The sequence below is a fragment of the Delphinus delphis genome, chromosome 12, assembly GCF_949987515.2.
Source record: "Delphinus delphis chromosome 12, mDelDel1.2, whole genome shotgun sequence".
Classification (NCBI taxonomy): domain Eukaryota; kingdom Metazoa; phylum Chordata; class Mammalia; order Artiodactyla; family Delphinidae; genus Delphinus; species Delphinus delphis.
This window is the reverse complement of record NC_082694.2, coordinates 68,937,747-68,965,691: the sequence shown is the minus strand read 5'-3', so window position 1 is coordinate 68,965,691 and position 27,945 is coordinate 68,937,747. Positions and strand designations below refer to the sequence as shown.

Here is a 27,945-nt window from a genome sequence, read left to right as displayed (position 1 = left end):
ACTGTGATGTCATATGGAGTCATGAGGTATAAAACTGGCTGAGAGGGGCATGGGGTTGAGTAATGGCTCTGGTTTGGAGGCTAACCATCCCACTGCCACAATATGTCAGCCTTCTACTATTATTTGGTTTCCTTGTCTGGAGGCTTTGGGTGAGGTTTTCTGGGAAACACAGTAGGAAACAGGTGGCAGCCAAGACGCACTCAGAGGTATGTGATGCAACACTCTCTTGAAACTCACTGCTCCCTGTCCCTGCCCCTGTCCCTGGAGACATAGAAACTCCTAATCTTGGGCAGTGGGAGGAATTGATGGTGGGAAGAGGGGAGTTGAGGTAGTGCCTATGGATGTCATCCTGCAAGTCACTCTCAGTCCTTTTCCCTTCAATACATTTCAACAAACTTTGAGCACCTATTATATATGGCAGCATACTAGACATTGAAGAATAAAACACCACCTCCACCTTTTCGAGGTATAGTGGGGGAGAAAGTCAGACATATATACATATATATATATATATATATATATATATATATACACACACACACACACATATATATATATATATATATAAAACCCAAGACATATATATATATATCCCAAGGAAAGAGAAAGGGATGAGTTAATAGAGGTGTAAATATTGCTGAAGAGATGGGAGGTAAAGAGTATTCTAGGATCTATAAAATGCCTTTGCAGGGAGCTTAGGTTTGAGCTGTGCTTCAAAGGAAGTGTAGGATTTTGAAGGTGGATAGGATGGGTGGAGGAGAGTAGTGGAAGATTTTCTAGAGAGAGGGAATTGACCGGGGGAAAGCATGGGAAGCAGAAGAGCATTGGATGTGTTCAAGGAGAGGTGAAGACACCTATCAGGAATGGAGTGTACAAGTGTAGGGAACCGGTTGGGGAAAAGTGAGAGAAAATGTCACAAAGTGGTTAGAGGTCCCATTGTAGAGGGCTTCAAACACCAGACTGAATACTTTGTATAAATATTATTCTGTCTGCAGTTGAAAGGCATCAAAGATTTTAAAGCCAGGTGAAAATGTGCTTAGATCTGTGCTTTAGAGCACAGAATTTAAACTTTAAAAAGTTTAAACTCTCAACTTTTTTTTTCTCAAACACACCACTTGGGAGTCTAATTAAAAAACAGATTCTGATTCAGTAGCAGATTCTGAATCAGTAGAATTCTGATTCTAATTCAGGAAGGGATTGAGATTTTGCAGTTCTAATGAGCTCCCAGGTGATCCTATTGCTATTGAACTGAGCACCATACCTTATTTCGACTTTTTTTTTTTTTTTTTTGACTGCGTCATGTGGGTTGCGGGATCTTGGTTCCCCAGCCAGGGATTGAACCTGGGGCCATGACAGTGAAGGCACCAAGTCCTAACCATTGTACCGCCAGGGAAGTCCCAAGCACCATGCTTTGAATGTGAGGCTTTAAATAACTCCAGTGAGTGCATGTGGTGGTTCTCTGGTGTAGCTAATCCAATAGGAGTCTACTTTAAAGAATTAATGGGAGGGCTTCCCTGGTGGCGCAGTGGTTGAGAGTCTGCCTGCCGATGCAGGGGACACGGGTTCGTGCCCCGGTTCGGGAAAATCCCACATGCCGCGGTGCGGCTGGGCCCGTGAGCCATGGCCGCTGAGCCTGCGCGTCTGGAGCCTGCGCGTCTGGAGCCTGTGCTCCGCAACGGGAGAGGCCACAACAGTGAGAAGCCCACGTAAAAAGACTTAGTGGGAAGGAGGGGGAAGGAAGTGAAAGAATCAGAGCAGTAAGTTGGAAAAGAGGACATTGATTCATTCCCCCGGTGTTTATCACCCACTGCCACCACCATGTACAAGGCACTCCTCTGGGCACTATGGATGCAGCAGTAAATGGAAGGGACAAAAATCTCTGCCCTCGGGACTGTGAGAGAGGAGGAGGGTCCTGAGGTGAAAGTTCGGCTATAGGAAGTGAGGCAGAAAGAGAGTAAAGGGATTGAGTCTTTTTTTTTCCTGATTGGGCCTCAAATATAAAGAGTTAATTATAAACATTATCATCATTTTCCTATGAGGACTATATTCATCTTTGTATCCCCTATGCCTGGTATACTGCCTGGGATATAGTAAGTGTTCCACAGGTGTTTGTGAAATGAAAGGATGACTTCTCAGTTTTAACCCTGAATGATTGAAGAGATGGCATTTTAAGCAACATAAGAAACACCTGACAGAAGTTGTGAGTGTAGCAGGGGGCGGAAAATGTTATGTGGACAAATTCGCCAAGCAGCTCTATGTCCTTTAATAGCGTTCTATAGTCTTCTACATGATGGTCTTCTCTCTTTTTGGTTAATACCTTGATACTTTATCATTTTTATTGCTATTGTGGAAAATATCTTTCATATTTAAAATTATATTTTTCTAGTTTTTTTGCTTCAGTAGAGAAATGCTATTGACATTTATAAGATTTTCTGGTATTCAGAAACCTTGGTGAATTCTTTCATTACCTCTGATGGATAATGTCTTTGATTATCATTTCAATTGCTTTCATGCTTATTGGTCTACTCAAATGATCTATTTCTTTTTGCCCAATTTTTATATTTTATATTTTTTCTAAGAATTTAACCATTGCATTAGGCATTTCACATTTATTAATATAGTTATTCAAACTATTTTTCTTCTCTTTCCTACTTCAATTTTCAAGATTTATATTTACTTTTGCCTTTTGCCCTAGGGGCATTATCAGCCCAGGACCACATTTATTTTCATTTTGAGGGTTCCTGACTACACAAGGAATATAAATTAGAATTTCAAACCAGTGTGAGGATAGACTCTTGGTTAAAAATTTCAGAGGCGGCTTTTTTTCCCACCCAGAGTTCAAGTTTCCTTGTCTGGTGAGCAGATTTTTTTCTAGCCACTTTTTACCAAGTGTGTAGCAATTTGACAAGCCTGGCTTTTTTTCCTGGGGTCTCATTTAAATAGCCACTTCACATGGGCCTTATCTGTGTCCCCACCTTACTGTTAACCTAAGTCCCTCAGTGGCTGACACTGCAAATGACCTAAGGCATTGAAGTCTCAACTAGTTTCCACTCTTGTTTTTCAGTTTTCTTCTGATTTTTGACCTGGAGATTTCCCTTACTTTCTTGTAAGGAGCTACATTCTGCATTTAAAAGATGTTTGTTGTATTTTATTCAGCATTCCCGAGTGTTTTCTAGTGGGAGATTATTTAGGTCTATGATATGTAGAGATCATTTTGAGATAAATATATAGAAAGATCATTTGTAAATACATCAACCTGTATTTCAACATCAGTTTTCCTTTTGCTTATGTTTTTAATCAACAGTCCATTATGGACATAAATTAAATAATATATGACTAAGTATAAAATCAATTTAAAACTGTCCAAAGTTCAAAACTACCACTGCAGCTAGGGTTATTCTACTACTGGCCTACTGCATTATGAGCATGTTCATGATTCCCTATTAATTGTTGTGTAGGCTCTTTTAATATACCTTCAGAGACTGATGTCCTAATATAAAGGGAAGAAATAAAAAAAGTTTTATTTGAAATTGTAACAAGTGTCATTTATGCCTTTAAAATGACCTGGAACACCCTTGCAGAAACCCCAGGAGTTTATTAACTACTGGATGGGAAATTCTGACCTGCAGGATAAAATAAAAATCCCACATAATCTGGCATAATCTGGCTTCCACCTATGTTTTTAGCTTCATCTCTCACTACTTAGCAAAAGTGCACCTAACAATCACGATGCTCTAATCTTCTCAGTGATGTTCCCACTTGCCTGGAATGCCCTTTCTTCACCTAAAAACCTTCTGTTGATTCTTCATACTCCAGTACAAATGGCAACTTCTTGAGGAATTCTTCCCTTCTCTCCCAGGCAGTTAATCACTGTTCTCTTTATTCCTTCACACTTACATTTCTTTTTTTTTTTAATAGATTTATTTTATTTATTTATTTATTTATGGTTGCGTTGGGTCTTCGTTGCTGCACACAGGCTTTCTCTAGTTGTGGCTAGCAGGGGCTACTCTTTGTTGTGGTGTGTGGGCTTCTCATTGCGGTGGCTTCCCTTGTTGTGGAGCAGGGGCTATAGGCATGCAGGCTTCAGTAGTTGTGGCGCATGGGCTTCAGTAGTTGTGGCTCATGGGCTCAGTAGTTGTGGAGCATGGGCTTAGTTGCTCCGCAGCATGTGGGATCTTCCTTGACCATGGATCGAACCCGTGTCCCCTGCATTGGCAGGAGGATTCTTAACCACTGCGCCACCAGGGAAGCCCCAACTTATATTTCTGTTACAGCATTTACCACATGGTATTGTAATTTATCTGTTTAGACATCTATTTTCCCTACTAGTGTAAGTTCCTAGAACACAGGGATCATATTTATCTCTACAGTTCCAGCACCCTACACAATACTGAGAACTAAGTAAGTACTCAATAAACGATTCATGAATAAATGAATGACATAACTGTTGCTGTGGTTATAGATACCAACAGTATCAATATTTATGTCTATGAGATGAAGTGCGCTGTCAATAAAGTCTCTAACCTAGAGTATTACCTGATTTTATTTTTTCTTTTTGTTCCTTTCTAGACTTCAAAGCAGCATAAATTGAAAAAGATCCAGAAATTCACAGGTCAGAAAGATCCTATTCTTCAGTTCAAAGCTAACGACAAATCAACTATGGGGTCTGTTTTAAGACACTAACCTTTAATAGCAGGTGGAAGGAAAAAGGTTGAAACGACTATGTAAATGAAAGAAATAGCCCTACTCTTTCTAGCATCTCCACTTCCAAAGAAATGTAAATGGCTCCATAATTCCTTCCATGCTTCCTATCCTCATGCTTTCCTAATCTCTTTTTGTGCAAAGCTCAAAGTATCAGGAAAGAAACATGGTGAGACTGAAGAACAAAGAAGGGGTAACTACCAAGAGTTTGATGCGGGAAGTTTTGGTACCTTTTTTCTCTAGCATAGACACTGGATAATACATATCTTTTCCTCCAAAGATATGTATTCCTCTGTTTACCCCACTCCATCTCCCTATCATGATTATTCCTGCTCTTTCCAATGGCTTACATCTACTACATGCTGAAGACAGCATCCTACAGCTTAAAAAAACAAACAAAATGAGAGCTAGGTTAAATCTGAGCTCCACCACTAATAAGCTTTATGATCTTAGGCATGGCTTTGTCTTTGTTTCCTTATTTGCAAAATGAAGGGGTTGAACTAAGGTGATGTCAATAGTCATAATGCTAATAGATTCTTTACCTCTACTCCCAGATCCACAGTGGGAAGAAAATCTCAGGATGGGTTGCGTTGAAGCTAACCTAACATGGTGAGTAAAGTCGATCTTCACTGTGTCTATTCTTTCTCTCTTCAGCCTACCCTACTGATAAATTCTATAAAAGTTAGGAGTAAGATACCTGGGACTCTGTTTTACTTCCCTCGCTGTGATAGCTGTCTCCTTTCTAAGTCTCTCCTCTTATTGTTTTCCTTACCAGTACTTTAATATCACTTCAATTACACTGACATACTCTGTTGCATCCAGCTTTTCAGATCTCCCTACGGGCTGGTCCCAGGAATGTGTAGGCTGGTCAACGGACAGGAGTCTTCAACAGGTCGTCCAACACCTGGAAAGTGCAAGGTCAAGTAGTTTCTTGGTTGGGGTTGAAGGTGGTAGAGCTTTTAAGAGGGAGGAAGGAAGAGAGTGAAGGAGGGAGGGAGGGAGAAGGAGAGGGAGAAGAAAGATGGTTAGTTAGTTAATTAGTTTTGGTAGTGGGGGAAGTTCTGGGTTCGAACAAAGTTTAAGAACAACTGGTCTGTGAATCATTTCTGATTGGAATGGGGACAAATGCCTCCCTTTGTCCTGGTGGAGGAATTCTTTCCATAAATAATTGATGTTGGGGAAAGCAACCTTTTTTGCTTGTTTGTTTTCCCTCAGTCCACATTATTTTGCATTTGAAATGGACATTATCTTTCCCTTTTCCTACTTTACCTTTTCTCTTCCAAAACAAATAGAAACTTTTCTCTTTATTTCTTAGATCAAGTCTTATGGAATTGGGTTTGCCTGAACCACAGGATACGATTTCTTCTTCCACCTCCTCTGCTTCTGTGGCTCAGGGGCCTGTTCTACCCTGTTGTGACTGTAAGAAGGCAAAACATTCTTCTGACAGTAGCATCTCCTCTGGATCATCCTACAGCTCCAGCCTGTCTCACCTTCCTGTCTTTTCTGAAGGAACAACTTGGCGACTCCGGAGCCACAGTTTACCTATTTTACCCCCAAATCAACCTCCTGTGTTCAGGAACCAAGGCACACCCCTGCCTTCCTTTGGGCTCTCAGAGCTTTTCCGGAAATCAAAGCCTTTTCAGAATTTGGCAGCTCTTTCATCCTTAAGTCCTCAAAGCACTTTTATCAACTCTCTTTTTGAATCCCCAAATCTCTACAAACAAGAAGAGAAAACAAAGGATGAGAGAAGGAGCAAGAGTCATTTGACAACAGATCATAGGCCAAGTGCTATTTTCAAAGAGAGACCACTATTGTCAGGGTCAGCTCCAATCCAGCTCTCTCCTTTGGCTAGGCGGGAGTTAGAGGGACATATGGCTTGGAAGGTTTCTACTTTGCGGGAACAAACAGTGCCTCTGCCTGTGAGGGAATCATGGGCAATGCTGAATTATTTAACTGAGGTACAAGGAGGAGTTCCTGAACCACAGAAACCCCAAATCCACTTATCTATGCCCATTCATCAAAGCACTGAGCAGGATATCAATAATGAATCCCCAGACCTTCCAGCATTTCAGCTCCACGTGAACGTTGGAGCGGAATCTGGATTCAGCAGAACAGAAACAAAAATTTCACAGACTCTTATCCCAGGTAAGCAGTCACAACCTGGGGATGGCCCCCAAATCCTTGGATCCAGGCCCTTAATGACATCAATGGGCACTCCACCTCCCAAAAGTTTAGGAGTTGACATAGCTCAAGAGGAAACAACTTTACTGCAGAAGGACCCAAAACGTGTGTTAGAGCTTAGTGTAGAGCAGAGGGTCATAGATCTTCCAGAAAAAAGGATACAGCAGCATGAGACCCAAGTGACTAATGTGGAGCTGACCCCACAGCTACCATATCAAGTCAGAGATAGCATAAAGGTTACTCCACTGGCATTACTTCAAGTCATGGATTCAATGGGGTTAATTCCAGAATCACATTCAGAAGTGATAGAATCTGTAGGTTTGTTACCACGGCCACCAAATGAAGTCGTGAAACCAATGGAAGCCACGGAAAGAGTGAGTGTAAGCCCAAACCCATCATATCAAGTCATTAAATCAGTGGAGGTAACACCAAGATCTCAGCAGCAAGTTATGGAATCAAGGAAGATGACCTCAAGACAGCAGAATCAAGTCATAGTCAATGTGAAGGTAACTCCTATAGCATTGCTTCAAGTCATGGATTCTATGGGGATGATTAAAAAATCACATCCACCTATCATACAGTCAAAGGGAATGACCCCAAGGATGCAATATCAAGTCAAGGAGTCAGTGAAAAGGACCACATTGTTGGACCATGAAGTCATACAACCAGGAAAGATGAGTCCAAGGCTACAACATGCAGTCATGGAAACTGTGGAAATGACCCCAGGGCCACAGCATAAAGTTATGGAATCGGTGGACGTAACATCAAGGCCACAAAGTCAAGTCATAGAACCACTGAAGATTACTCCAAGGCCAATATGTCAAAATACAAAATCACCTGAAATGATCACCAGGCCATTGCATCCAGTGATGGATTACCTTGAAGTAACTCCAGTGACACTATTACAAGCTATGGATTTCATGGGGATAATTCCACCAACCCAGTCACATGTTATAGAATCTGGGGGTTTGACTCCAGACACACAGTCTCAAATTGCAAATTTGACCCCAAGGGCAACTCAATCAGATGGTTTGACTTCTTCTAGCTCTCCTACTACTATTGGTCCATGTGGAGTGGTAGAATCTGTGGGCTTACCTCCAAAGCTACCACTTAAAATCATGGAATTGGTAGGATTGATTCCAATGCCATCACAACAATCCATACATTCTCTAAAGGTAACTCCAACAGCACTGGGGTCACCCATGGGAATGATCATAGCACCACAGTCACAAGTTGTAGAAACTCAGGATTTGACCCCAAGGCTAATATCTCAAGCCAAGGAATCTCTGGAGTCAACTCCTGAGTCATGCATTCAAGTGCTAGACTCTGAGGGGATGACTCCACAACCACATCATCAAAGCACAGAATCTATATCATTAACCCCAGGACCACCTCATCAAGTCATGGAGTCTTCAAGGTTGACTCCAAGGCATCAAATTCTGGAGTATTCAGAGATGAGTCCAAGGCAAAGCCATCACATCACAGAAACTATGGGTTTGACATCTGACACCTGGCTACAAATGGAGAAATCTGTAGAGGTGACACAGTCACACCATCAAATGATGGAATCTTTAGGGACAATCCCAAGGTCACTGGGTCAAGGTACAGAATCTATGGGAATGAGCCAAAAGCCACTGCCTCAAGTCACAGAATCTACAGAAATGCTACAAGAAATGCTACAAGATTCATCACTGCTTCAAGATGTGAAGTATATGGGGATGAAGCCAATGCCACAATTTAATGTTATGGATTCTATGAAGTTATCCCCAGGATTGCAAAATTTGAAATCTGGGAAACTGATCTTGGGACCAGAGTTGCAAAATGCAAAATCTATAGACATAACCACAGGTTCAATTCCACAAATGGTAAAATATGGACAGCTGATCCCAACTGTGAGCTCTATAGAATTGGCCCCAGAACTACAACTGCAGAGTATAAAACCTGATGAGTTGGCCTCCACACCACAGCTGCAAAGTGAGAAATCTGTGCAGTCAGCCCCAGGGTCTCAGCTTCATGGTGTGAAATCTATCCAATTGACCCTGGGACCACAACAACAAAATGAAAAATCTGCTGAGTTAGTCCCAGCACCACAGTTGCAAAGTAGGGAATCTATAGACTTGGTCCCCAGTTCACAGTTGCAAGGTATGGAATATGTTCATTTGGCCCTACCATCAGAGTTTCCAGGTATAAATACTGTGGAATTGACTCTAAGACCAGTACAAGAAGATATGAAATCTGTGGAGTTTGCCCCAAAGCCATGGTTACAAGATATAAGATCTGAGGAGACAGCTCCAGTATCATTGCTTGAAGATGTGAAAACTCCTCAAATGGTAGAAAGTAGGAGGTTGATTCCTGAGACACAGGTAGAAGATATGAAATATGAGGAACTGATCCCAGGGGCACACATTCAAGCAGTAAAATCTGTAGAATTGAACCTCAAACCGAATCATCAAGTCACAGAACCTAAAGGATTGACCCCATGGCATCAAGCTTCAGAATCTTTAAGGATGATCTCAGAGCCAGGATATCCAGAAACAGAAGCAAAGTTTACCTCTGACACTTGTCACCATGCAAAAGAATCTAGGGGGTTGATACAAACATCTTTAGGAAATACTCCAGGGCCACTGAGCCAAGCTTTAGAATTTATGCAGATGAACTCAATGTCATTCCAAGGTACTCTTGAGCCAATGTTCCAAAGTGTAAAAGCCATGGGAGATACTCCAGTGTCACAGCACACAATACAAGAATCTTTAGAGTTGGTACCAGGATCAGAGATGCAAGGTATGAAATCAAAGATGTTGACCCTAGAGTCCCAAGGTATGAAGTTTGTTCATCTGAATCTAGGACCATATTCAGAAGTTATGAACTATGAGGAGTTGATCTTGGAACCACAATTTCAAAATGTGAAATCTGTTCCATTGACCTCAGAACCACAGTCCAAAAGTATAAAACCTGAGGAGTTGACTCTAGGGCCATTAATGCATGATAATAATTTTGTGGATTTACACGTGCCACTGGAAGAATCTAGTAGGTTAATTCCTGAGACACAGTTACAGCATGTTGAATCAAGGAAAGTGACCATAGAACCACATTTACAAGGATTGAAATCTGTGGGTCTAACTTCCAGACCAAGGCATCAAGACACAGAGCCTGCAGAGTTAGCTGCTGAGATCTTCCCACAAGAAGAAGAATCTGTGAAACTGATCCCACAGCTAGTCTTGAAAACTGCTGGGGTGGTGCCTAGGCCACATTTTCAAAAATTTTCAGAGATGACTCTAGGTCAAGGCTATCAAGATACAGAAACTGTGAGGCTGACTTCTGAGGCTTTGCTCCAAGTAGCATTAACACAAAAACCAATAGGTCAAGTTAGAGAATCTACAGGAATGACTCCCCTAAGGCCACATCTTCAAGTTACAGAGTCATCAGGGATACCCCTAAGGTCAGAATATGAAAACACAGAAACTGTGGGGTTGGCAACATTTCCAGTTGAAAACATCCAGGAGGTAATACTAGTACTACCATATTCAGAAAAAGGATCTCTGGAGTTGACTTTAGGACCAGGGATGCAATGTGAGATATCAGAGCCACTACTGCAAAATTTGAAATATGTGAAGTTAACCTCTGAGTCATCCCTATTAGTGGTAGGATCTAAACAGTTTATTACAGGACCAAAACCACATGTTATGGAGTTGACCCCAGAGCCACAGCTCCAGGCAGTAAAGTCTAGGCAGTTGGAGCCAGAGCCAAAATTACAAGATGTGAAATATGTTAATTTAATTCAACAGTCAACTACTACCAGAGTGGTAGAATCAGAGAAGCCAATACAAGAGCCAGTGCTACAAAGCATGATATCAGAGGAATTGACTAAGGAGGCACAGCTCCAAGGGCCACAGCTGCATAGTGTAAGATTTTCAGAGTTATCTCCAGAGCTGCCACTTCAAGGAGAAAGACCTATAGATTTAATCTCAGAGTCTCCACATCATGGTGTGAAATCTGATGATTTGACCCCAGGTTCCCCAGTGCAAGAAATAAAATTGTCAGATTTTATCCCAGGACCAAAACATCAAAGTGTTGTATCTGTACAGTTGACTGCAGAATCACAACCTCAAAGTATGAAATTTATGGAACTAAACTCAGGACCATGCTTGCAATGTATCAGATTTTCTGATTTGACCCCAGAACCAAAGCATCAAGGTTTCAAACATGTGCAGTTTATACCAGGAACACAGCTTCAAGACATAAAGTCTGTAGGATTTGTAACAGAGTCATCTTTGCAGTCAAGTCAAGGGCTCCCAGCTGAAAATATGAAATCTGTTCTGTCTACTGAAGGATCACAGTTTCACAGCTTGAAATCTGTCAAACTGACCTCAAAACTACAATTTCAAGATGTGAAATCTGAGGAACTGAACCTAGGGCCAAGGCAGCAAGATGTCAAATTTTCTGAATTGACTTCAGGGCCAAAGCTTCAAGGTGTCAAATCTGGGGAGCAAACCCCAGGACCACTGTTTCATAGTGTGACTTCTGTGGAGACGACTCTAGAGTTAGGGCTTCAAGATTCTAAATCAGCAAAGATGTCTCCAGGGCTTCAAGGTGTGAAACAGGTGGAGCCACGGCTACAAGATGTCAAATTTTGTGAACTGACATCAGGAACTCAAACTCAAGGTGTGAAATCTTCAGAGTTAAACTCAGGGCAACAACAACAATATGTGAAGTTTTTTGAGTTCACTCCAGAGCCAAAGATGCAAGGAGTAAAATCTATGAAGTTGACCCCAGGACCTGAGCAGCAAGGCGTTAAGCCTGAGATGTTAGTACCAGAGCCACTGTTTCAAGGTGTAAAATGTGTGGCAGTAGACCAAATGTCAAGCTTTGAAGGTGACACTTCATATAAATTAGTCTCAGAGCCACAGATACCAGATGCAAAATCTATGGAGTTGACTCCTAGACCGCAGTTGCCAAGTGAAATCTATTCTGAGTTGACCAGAAGACCATGGTTACAAGTTGTGAAATCTTCTGAATTGATCCAAAGACCACAGTTGCAAGATGTAAAACCTGTAGAGTGGACCCCAATCTCAAAGCTTCAAGGTTTACAGTCTGAGGCGCTAACGCCAGAGCCACAGCTGGAAGATACGAAATCTGTGGAGTTAACACCAGGGCCACATTTGGGAAGTATGAAATCTATGCAGTTAACATCAAAGCCACAACTGGGAAATGTCAAATCTACAGTGTTGACCCTTGGGCCACAGGTGCGAGATGTGAAACCGGTAGAGATGACCCCAGGCTCAAAACTTCATGATTTGAAAACTGAGTTGTTAATCTCAGAGTCAGAGTTGAAAGATCTGAACTCTGTGGCCTTAACTCCAGGACAATGTCCAAGAGGTATGAAATCTACGTTGCTAACCCCAAGTCCACAGCTGGAAGTTAAGAAATCTGTGGAGATAACATCAGGGCCACAGATAGAAGATGTCAAATTTTGTGAACTGACACCAGGAACTCAAACTCAAGATGTGAAATCTTCAGAGTTAAACTCAGGGCAACAACAACAATATGTGAATTTTTTTGAGTTCACTCCAGAGCCAAAGATGCAAGGAGTAAAATCTATGAAGTTGACCCCAAATCTTGAGTCACAATCTCAAGGTGTCAAATCTGTAAAGTTGAAATCTTCAATACAGTTAAGAGATGTGAAGTCATCTGAATTGCCTCTGGGGCCAAAAATTCAAGGTGCAACATATATGAATTTCAACCTTGGGCCACAGTTGCAGAGTGTGGAAACTCCTGAGTTATCCCCAGGACCACAGCTGCAAGAAGGAAAATTTTTGGCATCAACCTCAGAGCCACAGCTTCAAGGTAGGAAAACTGTGGAGTTACACCAAAAGCCACAGCTTGAAAGTATGCGAGCTGTTCAGTGGATGCCTGCACTAGTGTTTCAAGGTGTGAAATCTCTGCTAAATCTTGGGTTGCAATCTCAATGTGTCAAACCAGCAGAGTTGAAACCTTTGACACAATTAAGAGATAAGAAGCCATCGGTATTGACTCCAAGGCCAAAGCTCCAAGGTATACAATCTCTGGCATCACTCCAAGAACCTCAGCCTCAAGGTCTCAATTTGAAACCTTGTCTACTGTTTAGAAGTAAGAAATCATGTGACCTGACTTCCAAGTCAGAGCTCTGTGATGTAAAACCCATGATGTTCAAATCTAGGCCTCACTTGCATGATGGAAAATCTCCTAAGTTGATCCCAGGACCATGGTTTCAAGAAGTGAAACCATTACCGTCATCCCCAGGAACACAGCTTCAAGGTGAGAAGTCTGTATTGCTTACACAAGAGCCACAGTTTCCTGAGGTGAAATCTGGGGTATTAAACCAAGAGTCACAATTACAAAGTGATGAAACTATAGAGTTGAACTCCCTACTACACTTGAAAAGTATGAAGTCATCTGAGTTGACTCTTCAGACAGAGCTTCAAGGTGTGAAATCTGAGGATTTCAACAGTGGGCCACAGTGGCAAGGCCCAAAATCTTCTAAGTCACCAGTTGAGACAAAGTCCCAAGATAAGAAATTTACTGAGTTAATCTCTGACTCACAGTTGCAAGGTACAACATTTTCTAAATTGACTGTGGGGAAAAAGATTCAAGGTGTCAAATCTACAGATTTCAACCCTGGGTCATTGTTACAAGGTGTGAAATATTCTGGATGGACCTCAAAGATAAAGCTTCAAGATGTAAAACATAAAGAATTCAGCCCCAGTCCTCAGTTGCAAGTTCTGAAATCTTCTGAGCTGATTCTGGGATCAAAGCTTCAGAATGTGAAATTCGTGTTCAACTGTGAGCCACAATTGCAAAGAGTGAAATCTTCTAAATTAATCTCAGACTCAAAGTTTCAAGATGTTGAATCTGTGAAGTCCAAATCTGGGCCACCATTGCAAGGTGTGAAATCTTCTGAGTTGATACTGGGGACAAAGCTTCAAAAAGTGAAATCAGTGGAATTCAAGTCGGGTCCACAGTTGGAAGATATGACATCTTCCAAATTAATCACAGGTATAAAGCTTCAAGATGTAAAATCTATGAATTTCAGGTCTGGACCAAACTTGCAGGGTATGAAATTGTCTGGAGTTATCCCAAGGGAAAAGCTTCAAGGTGTGAAGTCTGTAGAACTGAAACCTAGTCCAAAGTTACAAGGTGAGAAATCTTCTGATTTGACTCTGGGGAGGAAGTTTCCAGGTGTGAAATCTATAGAGTTGGACTTAGGCCCACACTTACAAGATATGAAATGTTCTGAGGTGATCATGGGTATAAAGCTTCCAGATGTAAAATCTAAGCAGTTAAGTTCTAGACCACACTTTCAAGGTATGAAATCTTCTGAAGTGATCCCAGGGACAAAGCTTCAGAAAGCGAAATCAGTGTTCAACTCTGGACCACAGACACAAAGCAAAAAATTTTATGAGTTGATCCAAGGGACAAAGCTTCAAGATGTAAAATCCTTAGAGTTTAACTGTGGACTGAAGTTACAAGGTGGGAAATCTGATTTAACCCAGAGGAGGAAGCTTCAAGGTGTGAAATCAGTGGAGTTCAAGTCGGGTCCACAGTTGGAAGATATGAAATCTTCCAAATTAATCACAGGTATAAAGCTTCAAGATGTAAAATCTATGAATTTCAGGTCTGGACCAAACTTGCAGGGTATGAAATTGTCTGGAGTTATCCCAAGGGAAAAGCTTCAAGGTGTGAAGTCTGTAGAACTGAAACCTAGCCCAAAGTTACAAGGTGAGAAATCTTCTGATTTGACTCTGGGGAGGAAGTTTCCAGGTGTGAAATCTATAGAGTTGGACTTAGGCCCACACTTACAAGATATGAAATGTTCTGAGGTGATCATGGGTATAAAGCTTCCAGATGTAAAATCTAAGCAGTTAAGTTCTAGACCACACTTTCAAGGTATGAAATCTTCTGAAGTGATCCCAGGGACAAAGCTTCAGAAAGCGAAATCAGTGTTCAACTCTGGACCACAGACACAAAGCAAAAAATTTTATGAGTTGATTCAAGGGACAAAGCTTCAAGATGTAAAATCCTTAGAGTTTAACTGTGGACTGAAGTTACAAGGTGGGAAATCTGATTTAACACAGAGGAGGAAGCTTCAAGGTGTGAAATCAGTGGAGTTCAACCCTGGACCACAGAGACAGGGTGAGAAATCTGATTTGATGCTACAGTGGAGGCTTCAAGATTTGAAATCTGTTGTCCCATGGCTGCAAGGTGTGACATCTTCAGAGTTAACACCAGAGACAAAGCTTCAAAGTGGAGAATCTGTGGAGTTCATCACCAGGCCAGTGTGGCAAGATATGAAACCTTTTGAATTGACTCTTGGTACAAAGGTACAAGATGTGAAATCTTTGGGATTTAACTCAGCTCCACAGTTACAAGACAGGAAATTGTCTATGTTGACACCAGAGGCACACCTTCAAGGTGTGAAATCTATGGAATTCAACCCTGAGGCAAAATTGCAAGGTGCAAAATCTTCTGAACAAAAAAAAAAAAAAAAAAAATCTTCTGAACATATAAAGCTTCAACTAATGAACTCTACTGAGGTCAACCCTGGTCTAGAATTCAAGGTTGCAAAACCCTCTGAGTTGGCCTTGGAATCAAAGATTCATAGTGGAATATTGTCTGAGATCAGTGGTAGAAAGCAGTGGCAAGATGAGAAATCTTATAAGTTGAATCCATGGCCAGAACTTCAAAGTGTAAAAGTCATGGTGTTCAATCCTGGGACACATTCGCAACATATAAAATCTTCAGAATTATGTAAAGGGACAAAGCTTCAAGATGTGAAATCTTTGGAATTCAATCCTGACCAACAGTTGCAAGATGTGAACTCTTCTGATTTTTGTCTGGGAACAAGGCTTCACGGTATTCAATATTTTGAGTTCAATCCTCAACCACAGTTGCAAGAGGTAAAACCTGAGTTGAGCACAGAAATGAAGCTTCCAGATGAGCAGTTTCTGGAATTCAAGCATAAGCCTAAATTACAAGGTGGGAAATGCTCTGAACAGAATCCAGGGCCACAGCTTCAGTGTGTAAATTATATGCCAGTCAACACTGGGTCACAGGTGCAAGGTATAAAGTCCTCTGGGTTGAATCCTAGTCCACAGCTTCAAGGTAGAAAATCTAAGGTGCTCTGCATTGGGCCTAATTTGCAAGGTGTGAATTCTTCTGCATTCATTTCAGAACCAAAACGTCAATGTGTAATTTCTACTGGATGCAACCCCGGGCCACATTTGCAAGGCACAAACACTTCTGAATTAACTTCCATTTCAAAACTTCAAGGTATGAATTCTTCTAAGTTAAATTCTGAGATCCCAGGAGTGGATGTCATATCTAATGAAAGGATTAAGAGGAAACAGGTGGAGGAGTCAGGGAGCTCACTCCGGAGCCTTTCCCACCATCCACCACAAAACTGGAGATCACTATCTAGGATCTTCCAGGCAGGATCAGGGGCTCGAAGAGGCCTTACCTGGCCTGTCCTGGGCAGGCGACAGAATGTCTGGGAAAGTCGCTCCTGGAGGCAGCGACTACCTCGAAAATACCTCTCCAGTATGCTAACGCTGGGCAATGTCTTGGGGACCAGCATGGAAAGGAAGCTTTATTCTCAAACATCTTTAACAGAAAGAGCCACTGCAGATACCTGTCAATCTATTCAGAATTTATTTGGGGTTCCAGTTGAATTGATGGCATTTTCCCAGAGTCTGCTTGAGAAGGGTCAAGGTACTATTTCTCAGCCTTCAGTTGTCAAAAACTACATTCAGAGACATACTTCATGCCATGGTCATGAGAAAAGAATGGCCTTAAGGATGTGGACACGTGTCTCCATGTCCTCCATAATACAGCACTACTCTGGCACTAGAGTGAGAATAAAGAAAACAAACTCAAAGCCCTGTGATATATCCCAGGAAGTCACTCAGCACATGCCTGTTTCATGTACAGGGAGTCAGCTTTCTGCCCCAGCAAAGTCAGAGTCTTCCTTCAACGTATTTTTTGCTAGGAGAGATTCTGTTCCAGTGGAAGAGAGTAAGAACTCACAGAGTGATTCACAGACAAGGATTTTTGAGTCCCAACACTCCCTCAAGCCAAGTTATCTTCCCCAGGCCAAGTCTGACTTCTCCGAACAGTTCCAGCTTCTACAAGATCTGCAGCTAAAAATAGCAGCAAAACTGTTAAGGAGTCAAATACCCCCCAACGTACGTCCACCTTTAGCTTCAGGTCTGGTTCTAAAATACCCTATCTGCCTACAGTGTGGCCGATGTTCAGGATTTAATTGCTGTCATAAATTACAGGCCACTTTTGGAACTTATCTTCTTATCTATCCACAGCTTCACCTTGTAAGCACTCCTGAAGGCCGTGGAGAGATCAGGTTGCGTCTTGGCTTTAGGTTGCAAACTAGGAAAAGACCCCAAGTCCCAGAGTTTCATAGAAGAGGTAGACGCATCACACCAAGGAGCCTTAGATCAACATCACTAAGGAAAGCTAAAGGCTATACTCAAGCTTCCAAGAGTCCTACTTCTACAATAGATTTCCTGTCTGGGTCTTCCCAGTGTCCTGCTGCTATACAAGTCCACATCAGGCGAAGGCAAGGCGGCAGCCCTGGCCTAGTAGAAAAGACAGAAATTAGAGAGGCTGGACACTATGGATTCACTGAAGTTCACTGTTTATCAGAGAGTGACTCTGGAAGCAATCAGGATGAAAAGTGGGCTAAAGTGAGAACAAAAAGGACCCATGATTCAAAACATCCAATGAAAAGAATCCCCAGGGAAGTCAGAACACAAAACACAAAGTTCTATACAAATAGTACAGCCATAATACAGAGGTTCTCTAAGGAATTACCAAGCCAGTTAAGAAGGAAGAGGAGTGGAGTGTCTCAGACAACTACCGCCTCTTCAAAAAGACAACCTAAGAAATCTTCCCCACCACAATTCATTCAACTCCTTTTTCGGGGCCTAAAGCAGGCATTCCAAACAGCACACATGGCTTTGGTTTGTGTTTAGTTTCTTAGGACAGGGCCGAAAGTAAGCTCATCACACGAGATGAATTGTGCCAAAGCACAGCAGTAGAGGGCTGCCGCTCGCTCAGGCAAAAGAGCGCCATCTGTCCTGCTGTGGTAACTTTCATTAAAGTATTATCTAGATTTACACTTTAAGACTTGTTTTCTTAACATTTCAGAAGTGCCAAAGCAGCAACCTATGTTTTTATTAATTATACAAGCAATAATTGGCTTTCGTGAGCACCTGCCGTGCTTCGTCCTTGAGCGCAAGAACAGCACAAAGTTCCCACCATTATTCTGATTATACTGAAGTAGCACAAGGACATTTCTTTGCGTTCCCACCACTCTGATTATACTGAGGACATCTCATGGATCAGTGCCCAAAGCACTCAATGCTTCTTTTGCAGGCCCCCGGTTTGCCGGGGTGGGGGGGGGGGGGCGCTCAAAGCATTTAGAACTGTTCACAACTCTGGCTTATTTGCATGCCCCCGGTTTGCCGGGGTGGGGGTGGGGGGCCTCAAAGCAATCAGGACTGTTTGCAGTTCTGGCTTATTCGCCAGCCCCCAGTTTGCTGGGGGGGGGGGCTCATGGGTCACATCTCCTTTCCATGTCCTCCGTTATCCCACTACATTTCCCCCTTTTTGTTTTACAATTTTTGTAGCATCAAGGAGAACACGGCAGCATTACTCTCAGTACTACACTACATGGAATTATTTTGCAGCTTGTGCAGCATCAAGGAAAACACAGCAGCTTGTTGCGATGTTGCATGGCGGGTAGCTTTCACTCGTCGAACTACAGCTAAACATATGATTATTATTATAATGAGCATTAACAATCCTGCAGTAGAACCAAAGCATGTAATTTAGACATGGGATTTAGATTATTAAGTCCTTGAATAATTCCAGTCCATACTTCTTGCGAATTAAGTCGTTGTAATTTCTTCTGGAAAGTTTGTTGAATTTTCCCTTGTAAATTTACAATTTCTTCTATCAAATTTTTGTGATGTAATAAATGCTTTTTTATTGTTGTCCCAGGGAATGCAGACTGATTATATGGAACTGAAGTGACACAAAAGGCACTTTGATTCCAGTCACAACGTAGCTTCATTTGTCTTTGTAAATTTACAAGTTGGTTCCCCAACATAACCACAGGTTGTTGTAAGTTCGCTATTTCCGAATATATTTCCGAATCAATTTGTCGTTGATAGAACCAAAGCATTCCAGAATTTTTATGCCAGTTATACAGTCAATGGTCTGAATAGATTGTTGTAAAGCAACTCCAGCAACTGCAGCAGTAGCTGTTATGGCTATAATACCCATGACAGCTGCAATCAACATTCCTACAAATCTTTTACTTCTTTTTAACACATCAACTAAATATTGCAAAACAGCCATAGGAAGAGATTCTTGCCATTCCCTTCCAAGATTGACAGGAAGCCAAAGACCTGTCCAAGCTTGTAAGATATACAAACTTTCAGTAGATATGTTAAAAGATATACTAGAGTTAATACAGGTATACAGAGAGCAATTTTTACACATTATAATACCTTGAGTCTCATTCCATACAGCTGGTCCCTTTAACAATATATAAGGTAATTTCACACAACTACGAGTATACCGAGTAACATCTTTATGAAAAATCAAACTATGATTTTCAGATTTATTAACCATATGTCCTACCCAGGCATTAATCTTTCTCAGAGCTGCCATAAGCTTCCACAAGTCCTTTTGGATAGGATAGCCATTTAAGTGAGGACCAGGAGGAGAAAACCCTCCAGCATGCCATACTATGGTATCATTAATAGTATCGCTATAAATAGTGTTATCTTCTTTATGCCAGTATAAATCCTTCAAACCCTTTTTTCCTCGGGCGGAGCCAAAAGGGCTCCAATCAATGACGCTTCCCCAAGAAGTATTAACAAGAACCCGAGCCATTTCTCCTCGGCATCGAGTCCAATGGACCCAATCCGATAATCGATCCACAAGAGGCACCTGGCATGGAGGCAAATAAGGTGCAGAAACATTTTCATTAAGTGTGGAATTAAAACTTTTAAAACTATAAGCACTCAAAAGATATAACCCATGATATCTGCTTTCATTTTTGATAACACTTAACGATGCCTGATAATTCATTTTAAGGCAATGATCTCCCTTTCCCATACAAATAGGAGGTCCATTAACACCCACAGTGTTATTTTCTATTATCCTTCCTTCTTCTTCTGGCTTCAAAGGGCCTCTATCATCAAAAGGACCAGGCAACCATCCAGACTCATTTACATATACAAGAATTGGGCCATCCCACCAGGTAACCCCCATATTAAGAGGAGGGTTAGGAATATAAGTCCAATAAGTATGGTTAGCACAATTTATCTCATTGGCTGATATGCTTATTACCTGTGCAGACAACATTGCCAACATAGCTACAAAAAGATTGGTGCTAGTGAGGGGTTTATCCTGTGAAATGACAAGATTTTCAGCAGTGCCTGCAAACTTTTTCACTTGCCCCCAAGTCAATGGAGACGCCCTCTTTGTTTGATCCAATGGCACACGGAATGCTCTCTTGCTCAAATCCATCTCCGCACATCCCTTCGTCATTCCCATCACATCAAGGCTACGCTTAGTTGCCAGCCCGAAGCTTTATCTTCTTAGCCGGCACCCAATAGGATTCAGCTCCTGCAGAAACAAAAGCATATCCTCGGCCCCAACGAAGAACCTCTCCAGGTTCCCAAGTGTTAGTATTTTCATTTAATATAAAAACAGGCTGTCTAAGTTCCTGTGTACTTGTTTTTGTCCAATGTCTGTCAGCTGCACTAAGATCATCTTCTCCATGATTCAAAAAATTAAGAGTAAATAAAGCAATATGTATTCTTTTCCTAGGACTTTGTACCTCATCTCCCCCTTTTTGTTTTATAAGCATGTCCTTCAAAGTGCGGTTTTGTCGTTCAATAACCGCTTGTCCCGTACTGTTTCCTGGGATACCTGTAACATGCTGTATATTATGTGTGGCAAAAAAAGTTTGACATTTTTGAGAATGATATGCAGAAGCATTATCAGTTTTTATGCTGTCGGGAATTCCCATAACAGCAAAAGCTTCTAATAAATGAGTTATTACAGCATCAGCTTTTTCAGAAGATAATGGAGTTGCCCATGAGAAATGAGAGTAGGTATCTACAGAATGATGAATATATTTCAACTTCCCAAAACCAGGATATTGAGTTACATCCATTTGCCAGATAGTATTAGCAGATAAGCCTTTAGGGTTAACTCCAATATTCAAACAAGGTTGATTAATAGCATCACATTGCGGGCATGTACGGAGAATAGTTTTTGCTTGTTTCCATGTAAGATTAAATTTATTTTTCAATCCTCTGGCATTAGTATGATATCTATGATGTTCTGCTGTAGCTAATTGTACAGTACCCACTAAAGTATCAATAAAATCATTTCCATCTACCAATGGACTGGGTAAATGAGTATGAGCACGAATATGAGTAATATAAAGTGGTGCAGTACGTAGTCTAATTGTATGTTGTATTTGCAAAAATAAAGAATGCAGTTCTGATCCATTATCTGGGATAAAAGCAGTTTCAATATTTTTAACTGTAAATTCCACATACTGAGAGTCTGTAATTATATTAAGAGCAATTGGATAATCTTGTAACAATAGTATTACAGCAAATAGTTCTGCTTTTTGAACTGAAACATATAGAGATTGTAACACCTTTTGATCATGACTGTTAGTATATCCTGCTCTTCCCGTTTTATTGGCATCAGTAAAAAAAGTTGGTCCTATAACAGGATCTGATTGAACTATTTTTTTCAAAATCCAATTAGTCTTTTTCAAAAACTGTAAACGTTTATCAGAAGAATAATGATTATATATTTTACCTATATAATGAGCACAGGCAATTTGCCAGTTATCCTCTAGTTGAAAAAGAGTTTGTATTTCTTTGTTTGAAAAAGGGACTATAAGTTCATGTGGGTCCTGACCACATAGTTGCCTTAATCGTAACCTACCTTTAATAATAATATCAGCTATTTTTTGTACATAAGATTGCAATTTCTTTTGAGCTTTATGAGCTAAAAATATCCATTCTATAAGATTATCTTGTTGTTGTAGTAAACCAGTAGGAGAATGAGGAGTATGAAATACAATAAGTCGTAAATGATCGAGAGATTCAATTCGATCCAATTGTGCATCATGTATATGTTTTTCTATCCATTTAAGTTCTTGTTCAGCCTGGGGAGAAAGTTCACGGTAACTATTCAATGCTGGATCGCCCTCCAAGGTGTGAAATAAATTTTGTAACTTATAAGTAGGAATTCCTAAACTAGGACGTAACCAATTAATATCTCCTAATAATTTTTGAAAATCATTTAATGTTACAAGAGAATCTCGTCTAATTTGTACTTTCTGAGGAATAATCTGAGTATTGGTTACAGTTTGTCCAAGATATTGCCAGGGAGCACATTTTTGAATTTTTTCAGGAGCTATCTGTAAACCCCATTCTTTAAATTTTAACTCTGCTTGTTGTAACATCTGCTGTAATGTTTGCTGATGAGGATGAGCAAATAAAATGTCATCCATATAATGAAGAATACGTGCCTCAGGATACATGTGACGTAATTCCTCCAGAGGCTGATTAACAAAAAATTGGCACATAGTTGGACTATTTAACATCCCCTGAGGGAGAACTTTCCATTGAAATCTCTGAGCTGGATGTTCTTGATTTAAGGCTGGTACAGTAAATGCAAATCTTTCACAATCTTGAGATTGTAATGGTATAGTAAAAAAACAGTCTTTTAAATCTATAATTATAAGTTCCCAATTGCGAGGGAGCATTGCAGCAGATGGAATTCCAGGTTGCAATGCCCCCATAGGTTGAATAATCTCATTAATTTTTTGTAAATCTGCCAACATTCTCCATTTACCTGATTTTTTTCTTAATTACAAAAACAGGTGAATTCCAAGGGCTAGTGGATACTTCAATATGCCCTGCTATTAATTGTTCTTGTATTAATTGGTGTAATGCTTGTAATTTTTCTTGAGTTAAGGGCCACTGCTCTGTCCATATAGGGGTATCTTTCAACCATTTTAATGGTAATGCAAATTTTCGAGCAGTGGCCCCGACACTAAATTTGGATATCCAAGCCCAGTATAATCTTTCCCCGTTTTAGTTACATATTGGGGTTCAGTAGCATTTAATTGCGAATAATCACATTCCTTATTTGACATCATTTGCATTGCTTCAGGGGAAATTGTTGGTATGGAGATAGAGGTTCCCCATTGTTGTAGTGTATCTCTTCCCCATAAATTAATTCCAATATTGGCCGCATATGGTTGCAACACAGCTTTTTGTCCTTCCGGGCCTTTACACCCCAATAATTCCTTACTGCGCCAAATCATATGCAATGTTCCTATTCCTGTAAAAGTAACTCCCACCTTTTCTAAAGGCCAATATGAAGGCCATTCAGACTGTTTTATTATAGACACAACAGCTCCCGTATCAACAAGGCCCGTAAATTTCACATTATTGTTAGAAGTAATCGTTAATTGAGGACGTTGGTCATTGAGAAAGGATTGCCAAAAAACATTTTTTCCCGTGCTGCCGAACCCCTCGCCCCTCCCTGTACGCTTTACGGGGGCGGCTGCTTGTTTTACATATGGTAACAATAACAATTGAGCAATTCTTTGTCCCTTATTAAATTCTATAGATTTTGAAACAGAAATCATAATAGAAATTTCTCCAATATAATCCTCATCAATAACTCCAGTATGAACTGTTACACCCTGCAGAGTCAAACTACTTCGTCCTAATAATAGTCCCATAGTTCCTGCAGGTATAGGGCCATAAACTCCTGTAGCTAATTTGTGTACTCCTCCTGCTGGCGTTAAGGATACAATCTCGAGGAGCAATTAAGTCAACGGCAGCACTGCCGCTGGTAGCATGCATGACATCAGTAACTAAGAGCCGAGGTTGAGACTGTCCTGTAATGTCTGATAAAAGCTGGCATTGCTTACTGGATACTGTTGAGAGTTTACTGTCACTTTTCCCGTATTGCTGTTGCGGCCCCGGGTTGGGCCTAGCTTCCCGTTTCCCGAGACATCATCTCGTGGAGGCAAAAGATTTCCTAACTTATCCCTTTTTGAACGGCATTTATTAGCCCAGTGTCGTCCTTTACCACACCGACGACACATACCAGGTAGCTGCTCATTCTTAATCTGTTTTGATATCTGGCCTTGCCCTTTTCGACAATCTCGCATCACATGTCCGTACTTTCCACAATTGTAACATTTAATACAATTATCTTTCAACCCTTCATTCACGGCAGCTGCAAGTAAATTGGCCTGATAAGTAGGAGATCCAATATCATGGCAAGCTTTTATATACTCCTCATGTGGAGCGTTTACAGCCCGTAACGGCCGCAATGCCTTCTGGCGTTCAGAATTTGCATTCTCAAAAGCCAAAGATTGTAATAATAAATCTTGCACGTCTATTTGTGCTACAGCTCTTTGAATGGCTGCACGCAGTCTAGACAAGAAATCAGTGTAAGGCTCACCAGGCCCTTGCGTCAACTTAGTAAAAGATTGTGCTGTTTTTCCAGGGGGTTCCACTTGTAACCATACTCGTAAACAACACATACGTATTTGAATGATTCGTAAATCATCAAATTGAGCTTGAGCTTGTAGATTACTAAATGCACCTGCTCCTATTAATTCATCTAAAAGTGGCCCTGGAGGATTGCGGGCCGCATTAGTCCTTGCCATGGTTTCAGCTTCCTCTCTCCAAGTTTTAAACTGCATATATTGTCCAGGTTCAAGAACAGTTTTGGCAACCGCTCCCCAATCATGAGGAATTAACATGTTTTCAGTAGCATACCCAGACAAAAGTCCTTGAACATAATTAGAATGCATCCCATACGCATTAATGGCTTCTTTTAACATTTTTAAAATTTTTATATCATGATGGTTATAATCAACATTTACATATCCATTCGGAAATTGATCATTAGCAGGCATAACTTGTCTAACAATAGGGAAAGCAAAAAAGGATTCAGAATATTGCTTTTCTTGTTTATTCATCTCTTCTTCCAACAATATTCTATTAGATTCAGGTTTTAGAGGAAAGAGAAACTGACGAGAGTCTCCAACAGGATAAGCTGCTAATTCTAAAGGAGGAGCCGAAGGAATAGTAGGACATGGCTCCTGATATGAAGGAGTAGTAGTATTTATTTTCTTCCAGTTTAGTCATCAAATTTTTAAACTTTGAAAGTATATCAGAAATCTCATTCTGTTGAGAAAGTGGCATTTCATTTTGTTTGCTAACCTGCTCCCGATCTTTATTACCATCAGAAAAAGCCCCTTCATCACTGGAATCCGAAAAATCCTCTCCTATCTCAGACACAAGGGGAGGAGGGGGCGGAGGAAGGTCCTTTATAGGAGACTCACGAAACAAAGTACGAAAAGCAGCAGAATGATCGGGAGCAGAATTCGGACGCTAAGGACGCGCCCCATTGTCACTTTCCGTTTCAGACTGTAATAGTTCCAGGGCAAGGGAAATTAATTTACAAAGAGACCAAACACGGACAGATACAGGGTCTCCATGCTGATGAGCTCTTCTTAAGGCTCGCATAACCTGTTTCCAAACTTTTAACTGGTTATGACCAGTAGGTTGAAACCAGTAACAATGTTTACGTACCAGCGCAAACAATTCATCAAAAGATTCCTGTTTCACTTTTACTCCTCAACTCCATAATAACTGTTTCAGGAGTTTACTATATTGAAATTCTACTGAATGGGAATTCCCCATTACAGTTACTCTACTGTTGCCGAAGGTTTCTCTTACTCTGAGCAGACCAATTTCCCCTTCGGTCCCGCGATCACGCGATTACTTACCTTCAGGTCCCTGTTCGGGCGCCAAATGTTGTAGTTTCTTAGGACAGGGCCGAAAGTAAGCTCATCACACGAGATGAATTGTGCCAAAGCACAGCAGTAGAGGGCTGCCGCTCGCTCAGGCAAAAGAGCGCAGTCTGTCTTGCTGTGGTAACTTTTATTAAAGCAGTATCTAGATTTACACTTTAAGACTTGCTTTCTTAACATTTCAGAAGTGCCAAAGCAGCAACCTATGTTTTTATTAATTATACAAGCAATAATTGGCTTTCGTGAGCACCTGCCGTGCTTCGTCCTTGAGCGCAAGAACAGCACAAAGTTCCCACCATTATTCTGATTATACTGAAGTAGCACAAGGACGTTTCCTTGCGTTCCCACCACTCTGATTATACTGGGGACATCTCATGGATCAGTGCCCAAAGCACTCAATGCTTCTTTTGCAGACCCCCGGTTTGCCGGGGGGGGGGGGGCGCTCAAAGCATTCAGAACTGTTCAAAACTCTGGCTTATTCGCATGCCCCCGGTTTGCCGGCAGGGGGGGGCTCAAAGCAATCAGGACTGTTTGCAGTTCTGGCTTATTCGCCAGCCCCCAGTTTGCTGGGTGGGGGGGGGGGGCTCATGGGTCACGTCTCCTTTCCATGTCCTCAGTTATCCCACTACAGGTTTGGCAGAAGCCTGAGGACAGGACAAGGCCAGACCATTTCTGGTCAAGCAAAAACTACCTTCCAAAACAAAAAGCCAGAGACTATTGCTTATCAAGAGATACCAAAAGACAGACGATGCCAACTCTCAAGCTAAGGCCAACAGACCCAACCATTAAGGAGGAGAGCACATTGTGGGGAGAAACAGACCAATTCAGATCAGCTCAACAACCAACAGGAAATAGCTCTTTCCAACCCAGACCTATACAACTGCCAAGCCCATAGTTTCCCAAAGAAGTACCACTCTCAAAAACACCTCAAGCAGCCAGCCTTTGGGTCCTGTTCAAAATGAGAGTAATAGCAGAGCTAAGAAAAACTTTAACAGAAATGAAGTCTCTAGCCAGGAGTCCAAGAACTCCAAACCAGGAACCAGAGTTCATGCTGGAGGGAGACTCTTACATGGTTCCCCTATGAACAGAACCTCACACAGTCACCTTAAAGAAAAACCCACACACAAGGAACGAAACCACCACAGCTTCTGTAGGGAATAACCCCATGGAATTCTTCTGGAAGTAGCCAATATAGTCCCTCTGAGAGGAGCCACCACAGGGCCTCTGAGAGATGTCGCAGTCCCTCTGAGAGGAGATGTCGCAGTCCCTCTGAGAGGAGATGCCACAGTCCCTCTGAGAGATGTCACAGACTCTTTGAGAAAATCCGTCGCGGTCCCTCTGAGAGGAGAGGACACAGTGCTTCTGAGAGAAGACCGTACAGGCCCTCTGAAAGGGGCAGACACAGTCATTCTGAAGAGTGGACACAGTCCCTCTGAGAGGAGCCACCAAAGTCCCCTCAAGGAGAGACTCAAGCACAGCTCACCTAGCGAGAAGCCCAGATATAGTTTAGGTAAAGATTTCAGGAGTAACTCAAACATGTTTCCTAAAGACCACACCAAAAATCCCCAAGGGAGGGCAAGTTTGGAGGCCTGACGCTAGAAGATGGGAAGAGACCCGCCCCAGTTATTCATTGCCTCACTCAAGTCTCCACCAAGCTGCCTTTTCGTGGCTTCTTTCCTGCTCAGCCACTGGCTTCCACTTTCTGCGCCCTCAGCAATAAAAGAGTTTCTACCTGAGGGGAGGGAGGGAGGGAAGGCGGGAATGGCTCTGTCATTTCCCTAAGATAAATAAACGGGTAATAATTGACCTTCCTGTGCACCTAGAAAGACCACTCGTCGTGCCCGGTGGAGCATGGGGTCGTGGAGGGGCAAGAGAGGTAGTGCAGACGGAGGGAACGAGACGGACGGACTCCGAGGCCAAACAGCGGTTCAAACCACCAAGCCCCAATTTCCCGAGTCCCAAAGCGCACTCTCGGGGCGGGGTCTCAGAGGAAGTGTGTGGGGGGCGGGGGTGTCTGGGGTGGGGGGCTGGTCACGTGACTCGCCCTGCCGCAGCCCCCTCGGAAGCTGAGAGGCGGAAGTAGACGTTAGGCACGGGGCTCGCGGCGCGCCGACTCCACATCCGGG

The 27,945-nt window shown here is 41.8% G+C and overlaps 1 protein-coding gene across 1 annotated transcript; it reads left to right on the top strand.

The window, feature by feature from the left end:
• Positions 1-62: 62 nt before the first annotated feature.
• Positions 63-26,980, top strand: SPATA31H1 (SPATA31 subfamily H member 1). The gene is given in 9 exon segments (XM_060026329.1): positions 63-206; positions 4,570-4,646; positions 5,254-5,310; positions 5,524-5,619; positions 6,017-7,848; positions 8,998-13,554; positions 13,804-17,897; positions 26,451-26,709; positions 26,712-26,980. Coding segments are annotated over 9 exon segments (11,385 nt in total).
• Positions 26,981-27,945: the final 965 nt, after the last annotated feature.